General features: G+C 40.9%; 1 protein-coding gene across 1 annotated transcript; it reads left to right on the top strand.

Moving 5' to 3' along the window:
- Nucleotides 1–2,582: 2,582 nt before the first annotated feature.
- On the top strand, nt 2,583–4,057 carry LOC134073112 (uncharacterized). Its single transcript, XM_062530094.1, has 4 exons — nt 2,583–2,678; nt 2,988–3,162; nt 3,248–3,372; nt 3,619–4,057. Exons 1-4 carry the CDS (start codon nt 2,583–2,585, stop codon nt 3,937–3,939), a joined length of 717 nt encoding a protein of 238 aa, XP_062386078.1. The 3' UTR covers nt 3,940–4,057.
- The last annotated feature ends 5,943 nt before the right edge of the window (nt 4,058–10,000 follow it).

The raw sequence follows: 10,000 nt of genomic DNA, 5'->3' as shown, positions 1-10,000 counted from the left end.
AAATATTTCCCACTTTCTACACAGGTGCAGTTTTAGCCGGACACCATGTTGCTAAAAGTGAAATACTTCAGTGTAAAGAAGTACATCAAATTGCATTCAGGCTTCACCTTTTTGGAATTAATCACTGAAGGTAAGGTTATTTTTATAACCTCGTATGCAGTGGCGTAACTCATAATACTACTGATAACAAGTGTTGTAATATTTCAGAGTCAAGAGCAAAACAGGGTGATCAATTATTCAATCTGTGCTGTTCAAGATTTGTTTGTGGTGACTTTCTATGGATACATTTGCTCTCTCAATCTCTGACAGTCAAAAGTAAGTTTGGGCTTTCTGATGCTGCTCAACTTGAGATTTTCGATGAAACTGATACAGCTGTTGACGAAGACATTCTTCTTGAGTTATTGGAGGCTCATCCAGATCTATGCCTGACAGTACGTGAAAGGATTTCAGATGAAGGTAGGTGTCATCAGAAAATCGTATGTTGTCAATTTAGCCTACAGTCAATGCATAGCCAAGTTTTGCTCTTTCATGCAGCTGCTAGTGACCTTTCTTCATGGAATGATATGATGATATTGGACAGGGTTGGGCTAGTTTTATGTGATATGTTGTCTAATACTTACAGTAATACATTATTACACAGCTTGTTATTAATAATATTACCAACTGTCACCAGAGTTTAAGTTACCTAAACTTGTATTATTCCACTGCTCGGTTGAGTTCCCCATTGTCCTGCGTTCTATAAGGGTGTGCATTAACTTTAGATATACGCACGGCTATGAAGTAGTTCCATTGTTTTTGACCGTATCACACTTGAATATTAATTCGCCAAACTTGTTGTGAAGTTTAAATGCACTGTCACGTTACATACAAGCTGTAAAATACAGACGTTCAGATCATAGTAACGTTTAGCATATGACAGAGGTGTCATTTAGCTAGTTAGGTGGCAGTAGGCTAAGAAAAATAGCAATCTTTCAAAGTTAACGTTCATCAGAATCTTGGGATATGCCAGCTTGACAACGGGAGATTAGAACTAACGACTGGCTTTTGGCCATAGCAACCATCCATTTAGAACTAGTAACCGCAGTTTGAGAAATTAGTTGAAATGTGTCTGGGAAAAGTAGTTCTACAAACAAAACAGTTCTAGCGATTAAAACATTTAAATTAGCACCGGAAACGAACACAACGCAGTGGCAACAGTGGAATAAGCGGGATAATGGACTTCACGCCGTGCGGTTATTCAAAGTTAATGCACTTTTCTAGACGGAACGTCCCTCCGCTTCGCGTCGGGCCGTATCACCGTCTAGAACGTGCATTAACTTTGAATAACCGCACGGCGTGTCGTCCATTATCCCGTACTTGTAAAATGGATACAGACACAAAAATGAACTTAATCAAATGCTCTTTTGTAAAGATTTTTCCCCTCTAGCTCATTCAACCCCATCTTCCCCGGATACACACTCTTCCCTCACGGACACCATGTCACTTTCTTCAAGTGACAGTGACCTAAGGGATCAGGGTATTCCCACAGGCCGGAGTAGATCCAGCAAAGAAGACATGGGTAGTTCTACAGGAAAAGTTTCTGTGTCAGAGGCTGCAAAAGAGGTAATTGAAATTCTCACCAATCAAAGCATGTGGTTCCAAACTCGCCCTTAATCAAAGTAATGTTATTGGTTTACCTCTAGGTATTTGTATTTTGCATCTCTACTGGATTTCACCTTTAGTGTATACAAACATGATGTGGTATGTGTTTCTTCCGGTGATTTATTTGTTATATATATCATACACATAACTTTTTTTATGTGAGCAGATGGTTGAAAATGCCTTGCTTAGGAAGCCTGGAGGAGAGGATATTCTTGAAGAGTACAAGTCAGAAAATTCACTGAGCCACCGCACCCGGAGACAGCTTGTCAACATACTGGCAAGTGATATGACCGAGAGACATGGGTAAGAGTTAATAAGGTTGATATTATAATAGCTGTAAAGAAGGACCATATGTTATTGTAATGATATATTGTAACTTCTGTCTGTATTAAATAAAACTAATTTAAGATGGACTGTTGTCTTTTCTCTAAAGCAGGATTCCCAGCCGTCAGCAGAGGGAGAAGTATGCCCTGGGAATTATTACGCTCTTTCCTTCACTGAAGGATCCCTTTTCTCCAAAAGGCTATGTAAGTTTGGCAATGATTGTAAAAAAACATAGCACAGATTAACGTTTTAGTTTTCATCAATGAATAATTACCGTAGCTAAAAAAAATGGGAAAGATTAAAACATTTTGATAGTGACTGGAAATGTAGTGTCATAGATAGTGTTTTGTGATGTTCATTAATTCATTTAAATGCAACAGGAGCATTTCTACGATGGGGAGAAATGCAGTGGATATTTAGCGTGGAGCCTCAAGACCATGTCTAGGACTACAGTTAAACGGCCAGCCAAGGAAGCCCCAGTGCCTCAAGAACAAGGGCCGAAGCGCCGAAGATCAGCAAGCACACTGCCTCAGCAGCTTGATTGATATGCCTGCAGGGAGGCTATTTCATTTCTTGTTCACACTCCTGATGAAGCAAGTGTACTTCAGAAGATGAAGATGACGTTCCAACATCGCCAAGACTTAGCGCATGACCCACAAAGAACTGCAGATGTCTTCAAAACATTTCCACGCTTTTTGGATGTCAAAGGACTAGTGAGTTGCACAATTAATTTATTTTATTTTCAACTCCAGACTTTATTCTTCAGTATTTTGCTAAATTGGATGAACAAATGCACTCATTGGTCATCTTGGCCTCCTGACTGTATTTTGTTTTCAAAGATATTTGTTCTGACAATGGTTTAATTGTGGATGATGTACTTTCCATCTTTAAAACAGACATAAGATGTATGTGGACATACTGTACGCTGTATGAATATGGTCAAAATCTCTTAGGCCTAATGCAACATTATCAATACTGAGCCCTGGCTTAATACACTGTATGCGTTTATGTATGATCAACAGATAAATCAGGACTTCTTGCTGCTCTTTGGTGCTGAAACAAGCTCCAAGTTGCTTGAGAAGTGGGACACCTCCTTGAAGCCCAAGGTCATCAAAGAGGCCAAACACCTGACTCCGTCAACTGTTGTGTGTCGCCTGCTAAAAGCTGCTGAGAAACTCACAGAGAATGAAGAAAATGGTAAGCTTGACGGCATGGTTGGTTGATATTACTAATACTTTGCTTTATGTTTTTAATCATCACAGCCTTGTTTCTCCCCTGATAGACTGGGACAGTGACATGGCCTCTCTGATGCTGCTTCTTCATCTTCTGCCACCCACAGCTGGACGGAAGAGGAGGATCAAGATAAGTCCAAGTGATGCAGAGCACAAAATGGTGCACTTTCACAAGGTAATGTTATAAATTCCAGCAAGACACCTTTTTTTAAATTTCAAAATTTTGCTCTTCATGTGTTGCTTCGAAGTGTGTTCTTTACAAGTGAATGTCTAAGCACAGGCCCATTATTTGGATGTAATGAGTTTCCAGTATGGCACATGATTTCAATCCAGAGAGGCAGTTTACACTCATGGTTACACCATCATGGACCAACAAGCATGGCTGAAATGTGTACATGTTTTTATCTCATTTGTTTTTTAGTCAGGCTGCAGCATTGATGAGCACCTGCAAGGATTAGAGGGAAAACAACCATACATCCTCGCTGTTGGTCGAGTCCAGAACAGGATTGACACCTTCTACATCGCAGTCGACAAGCAGCTCATCCCCTGCCAAGCCACATGCTCATTGAGTGCTTTCGATGAACTTTTCAAATCCCACTACGTGTTCAACCTGTCTTATGATGAGTCCCTGGTTCATCTCTACACTTTTGTGCAGACCACTATATTCAACATTGATGTAACCTCCACAGATGAGTCACCGCATGTTCGTGAGTTACGTGCCAAAATCTTGAATGAGAATTGACCATGTTGCATTTCACCAGTCAGGCTTTGATAGGTCATTTGTGACTAGGCCACCGTTATTTGCTTTGTAAGTTTTCCAAGGTGCTTACAATTTATTCATTAAAAACGATGAATGGTGATCATTTGTCCATGTGTTGTTTTCCTATAATGACCAGTATTAGTATGAGGTTTAAAATCAAATATGAATATAGTGCAAGGCAGTACAAAGCAAAGATGATATGTTAATAGCAATATTGTAACTGTAAGATTGGAGTGCACATGATATGAGGTAGCTGAGCAGAACAGGTTGACTCACAGTGTTCGGTTTAAGGGTGATTGCTATTTCTTAGTGTTCAACAGAGTGACAGCTTGGGGGAAGAAGCTTAGAGCTGAGAGAGATAGTCATATGCACTTAAATGTGGTATTAAATCATACAGATACACATGTTAAGAACACAATTTAGTGCTATGTTTTAATTGTTATAAATTAACACTGTTATAATGTTATAACATAACACCCCCAGTGAAAAGAATTAACACAATCCAGTGTTGAAATTAGCACTGACGTGTGTCAAAAAAGAACACTGTGAATGTAATGAAGTAACACCCTCGGTGAAAATATTTAACACAATCCAGTGTAAACATTAACACCTAAATGTGTCAAAAAATAACTCTATGGGTGTTAAAATTTAACACTCGTAGATAGTTGAAAAATTAACACTCTCCAAAGTGTAAAATTAACTCTGAACCGGTGAGAATTATATAAACTCCGGGATAGTGTTAAATTTAACTCTATGGGAGTTGAATTAACACTGCTGATTTTGCTGTGCAACTGGGCCCGGCTCACCTGCGTCAGATATAGCATCCTCTGTGTGTGTGTGGGTGGGTGAGCATGGGTGTGTGTGAGACAGAGTGTGTGTGTGTGTGTGTGTGTGTGAGAGAGAGAGAGAGTGCACGTGTGTGTGTGTGTGTGTGTGTGTGTGAGAGTGTGTTTAAGTGTTTGTGTATGTGTGTGTGAGAGAGAGTGTGAGTGTGTGCTTATCCTTAGTGCATGTAATGAATGGCTGTCCCGTGTGGTCTCCCGGAATGAAAAGCTTCTACTGTGTGTGTGTGTGTGTGTGTGTGTGTGTGTGTGTGTGTGTGTGTGTGTGTGTGTGTGTGTATGTGTGTGTGTGTGTGTGTGTGTGTGTGTGTGTGTGTGTATGTGTGTGTGTGTGTGTGTGTATGTGTGTGTGTGTGTGTGTGTGTGTGTGTGTGTGTGTGTGTGTGTGTGTGCGCGCATATATATGTGTATGCATATGCGTGTGTTGTGTGTTTGGCCCCCTGCACCATGCACCGTGTCCTCTTCCTCTGCTGCTTCCACTGCACACACTCTCATCACTGAGTTTTATAAAACATGCATTGGAATTGTGCTGGCCTGTATTGATCAGAGAGAGAGAGGGAGGGAGGGAGAGAGAGAGAGAGAGAGAGCGAGAGAGAGAGGGAGAAAGAAAGAAAGAGAGAGCTGGGGTGTTGTAACAAGAAATTACCTTAGGCTGAGTCCAACCTGAGGCGTCCTTGTCCTTGTGGGAGCTGGGCCCTGTGATTGGTTGAAGTGGGAACTGGGCCCTGCATGTGATTGGTTGAAGTTGCTGCTGCTTGTGTTTTGAGTGTTTTCTTCCTGTAGTTTGCCTGGCCGCTGGCTCCTCTGTGCGTTGTGTATTAAACTGGTCGATTGATGGAGCACCATTGACCTCAAAGTGGCTGAAACGTTAATGTTTCCTCTTACAAATAGTCCTGAATTTATGCTCCTTGGGTTTAAGAGCTCCTACCTCTAACTGTGTTCGAGTTATGAGCAAAGCATAAATAAAGAAAAGTAATAGAATTTTTCAGTGACATATGAAAACATCTTCATATTATGTCCACATTGAATTAAATTGCTGACCTTGGATTCGGAATGATCTTATTCTGGTGCATTTTGGAAAAATCTGAACTCTACTGACGGTTTCAAGGCTGTCACTGTACACTTGATTCCCACAGAGGTTGTGCAGTGCTTTACAGACATCAAGAAATAGAACTGTGTACAATGTCACTGAATATAACAACAGAGTGATTCACACATGAACCATATTATAAAGGCAGGCAATGTCATTCTGTGATTTCTTCCACCGTAGTATAGCAAGACCGAGCCATGGAGACCCAGAATGAATTTGAGGTCAGGTAGGCAAGGACTCACGCACAAAGGATTGCTTTAATTATTGCCAGCCTCATAGTGATATCATTTCCTGCCTGTACCACACAGAGACACCTGCCAACAGGGCTGGATGGTGCTGCAGATACGTCATGTGGATATATCAAACCAGAGGAGAGAGAACCAGGGTTCTGCAAACCAGAGGAAAGATCCAGGGTTCTGCAGACCAGAGGAAAGATCCCGGGTACTGCAAACCAGAGGAGAGAGAACCATGGTTCTGCAGACAAGAGATAAGATCCAGGGTACTGCAAACCAGAGGAGAGAGAACCAGGGTTCTACAAACCAGAGGAGAGAGAACCATTGTAATACATTATTTGTATTACAATGTATAGAGTATGGTTTGAAACAATCACGTTAATGGAAAAACAGTAAAATCATGAGTACATGTTTGAGGGAAAAGTCTTGTTTCATGATAACATTTCAGTTCTGTTTAACATAATTGCAACATTCCTATAATATAATTACATTTTTGTCTGAGTATGCAGCATCGGCAATAATGTTCCTGTGAGGTTCATGCAAATAAAGCTTTCATGAATTTAACTGAACTGAGACAGAGAGAAACAGATACAGAGAGAGATGTCTCAGCGAGATGTGTGTGTGTGTGTGTGTGTGTGTCTAAGCAGAGAAGTTGGACATAAAATAGAAATGGCCTTGCATGGGAAAAAGGTTCCTCTGGCAACACTGGTCTTACACACCCACCCACCCACCCCCACACACACACACACACACACACACACACACAGGCACAGGCACAGGCACAAACACACACACACACACACACACACAAAGTGTGAAGCTCTACATGTCATCGAGATGGGGCTACACAATCAGGTGCTTCACGGTGGTGTTTACGGTCGACTATTAACCCTCATGTTGTCCTAAAATCTTACGACGTTCGTTGTCCTTGGGGTCAATTTGACCCCAGCTACAAAAAACTCTCAAAAATGATTAAAATTATTTTTTTTACCCAATTTTTTTTTGTGGTAGGTACTTAACAAGAGTGTAATAACCACTATCAAAAGCCCTACAAAACAATCCCACCCCCCCACACCCCTTTATGAACCCTGGAACCCTGACTGGCAATATGGCCAATCCAGTGTCAACAGCCCAAAGGCTGACTTTTTGGACTTTTTCAGACCTGCCAAAATAACTTATATGTAATATGTACTTGTATATGAAATAATGATAATAGCTACATGTTCTCATACTATTACAATAATAATATCCATAATTTGTCAAATACTCATTTTCATCATGTTTCATAAAAATGGGGTCAAATTGACCCCAATACCACCAACGTAACTATTTTTTTTACAGGACATTGGAAACATATTTTTGTGCAAATTTCATGTTTACTCTGTTGTACCCTTCAAATAAGGAAAAGTCATGAAACTTGAAGCAAAACAAAAAGAGTGAACCATATATTTTATGATGTTAAACACTGCTTGGGGTCAAATTGACCCCAAGGACAACATAAGGGTTAAAGCACTGTTTACTCAGTATTTGGCACATGCCTCTGTATTTACAGTATTTGGTGCAAAAAACATCAGTGTGATGCAGTGGTGTTAAAATGTGATATTCTGCACCAGATGATTACAGCAAACTAAATCTGTCTGTGCTTTGACACTTGTTTCCCTTGTTTTGACAGTAGTTCGTTCAAAGTTGCCCAGATAGGAACATGGTTCCTTGAGGTCATCTTAAGAGATGTTCAAACGCACTTGTTTTGTCTATTTGTCTAGACACTACGGGAGCGCTGGGTCCACCTCAGGCTTTTAATGTGCAACAGTTTGGCGGCTAATTACAATCATAATTGCCACAGATGGAAAGACCGAGATTGTTTTTCCAACCAGTGGAGGCTAAAGATCAAACTGAGAGACAGAGAGAGAGAGAGAGAAGCAACTCATTTAAATAATGATTTATGATGTCAAACATAGGCACACACACTCAAAGTGACATATGTGTGCTCACACAAGTGACACACTAATGCATGCAAGTAGTCACACAAACACACACACACACACACACACACACACACTTCTCAGTAGGATGGCATTTCAGCAACTGTCCAGATGGAGAAATAACAGACAGCTATGTCAAGAGTCTGTGTGTGTGTGTGTGTGTGTGTGTGTGTGTGTGTGTGTGTGTGTTTGTGTGTGTGTGTGTGTGTGTGTGTGTGTGTGTGTGTGTGTGTGTGTGTGTGTGTGTGTTTGTGTGTGTGTGTGTGTGTGTGTGTCTGTGTGTCTGTGTGTGAGTGTGTCTGTCTGTCTGTCTGTCTGTCTGTGTGTGTCCAAAGATGTACTCTCCCACTCCTTTCCCACTGAGACAAGAGACAGCACCAACACTTCCTTCTGTATCCCTGAGGCTAAAGCCGGCTAAAGACAACATTTTGTGTGTGTGTGTGTGTGTGTGTGTGTGTGTGTGTGTGTGTGTGTGTGTGTGTGTGTGTGTGTGTGTGTGTGCTGGGTAAAGACAATGTGGAGTTCCTTTTGCTCTGAAAAGGCCATTTAATACGGCTGGATCAGAACAAAAACCCACTACAAGCAAAACGCCCAAAGAGCTCTTTTCTCTTTCAAAAGCGAAATGTGCACACAAATCTTTGGGCTTTGTCAAACGACATGTATGAAGGTATTATTGGGGCAAAAGTCACGAGCACATTTAACTGCAGATTTCGCATTCGCACACTAAAGTCACAAATGTGTAACCGTACATTTGAAGTTGTAGATATTTTTTTCATACCTTGTTAACACAAAATAGGGCTACGGGTTCACGAATCCGTTCTACAAGTTCACAAAACCGTTTTACAGATACACGAATTCTCACCTGTGCATCACAAGTTCCTGGCCTCATCCCCTCGAGACTTTTGCTCCATTTACACTGCAACGATTGGGGCAAAACACATTCGCACATCCGTGTTTCATAGTCTGAGAACATGCACAACATTCGTGCATTTGTAAACCCAAATGTGAACTAATGCAACAGAAGTTGTGCATCTGTGAAATGTTTTCTCATTAATACAAGTCTTACACGACTACAAGTGCATTGATACAAGTGCTTGAGTCTACATCTGCGAGTTTCCGTCGCTGTTTTCCGGGGACGAATACTTTTGCACCAATTATACCACCTGGCGATGTGCAAAACCGATTTGTACTTGTGCACGCAGAGAGCATCGATCGAAAACAAAACAAGGCGGCCGGATCTGGATCTGGATCGCGCCCACACATCCCTGCTCATATAAGTAGCCTAACCTCCGCTTGTTTCCTCATCAATATAAAGACAAGGACGCACGATTTGTAGATTTTCTTTTCACAGAGTGAGAAAACATACTTCGGAGTGATTATTTGCACCCGGGTGTAAATAGTGGAATGGAGGCATTTTCTTATTTGCACCCAAACCTGTAATGCGTGCAGAAACAGATGGGATGGCCTATACCTAAATCTAACAAGTTAGGATTTTTAAAAACAATCTTTTTGATGGAAACGTGGTGCTAAATTCCCATAAACGTGTTCAGTTAACGGGTAAAACCGTACGTTTGTAACCAAAATCAAGAATTACGAGCTTGTTTACCGTCACCTAGCAACCAGAAGATAGACAAATATTACTAGCCCAGTCAATCGCATAACGTAGAAGTCATGTAGAACTAGGTTAGCGGATAAGTGCATGAGCCATGAATCAGAGATTGGTGGTTCAAATCACTCCAAATGTAGGCTAATGCATTTTTTTTTTTTGCATGCCAAACTAAAATATTTTGAAAGTATGTGCGAACGACTCTCTTCTCTTTGATGACGTTACTTCGCGGCAAATAAGAGTTTGTGCTTAATGAATCTGTCAAAAATGGTCTAGTTTTATTTTAGTTA

This window comes from Sardina pilchardus, chromosome 24 (genome assembly GCF_963854185.1).
Source record: "Sardina pilchardus chromosome 24, fSarPil1.1, whole genome shotgun sequence".
Taxonomy (NCBI): Eukaryota; Metazoa; Chordata; class Actinopteri; order Clupeiformes; family Clupeidae; genus Sardina; species Sardina pilchardus.
The sequence above is the reverse complement of the archived record's forward strand: the minus strand, read 5'-3'. Positions and strand labels throughout refer to the sequence as shown.

Bases quoted from the DNA above. Each gene is read 5' to 3' on its own strand.
- LOC134073112 (XM_062530094.1), top strand. From the start codon at position 2,583: ATGACGTTCCAACATCGCCAAGACTTAGCGCATGACCCACAAAGAACT. The intron at 2,679-2,987 runs GTGAGTTGCACA...TATGATCAACAG, and splicing joins TTTTGGATGTCAAAGGACTA to ATAAATCAGGACTTCTTGCT. The intron at 3,163-3,247 runs GTAAGCTTGACG...CTCCCCTGATAG, and splicing joins CACAGAGAATGAAGAAAATG to ACTGGGACAGTGACATGGCC.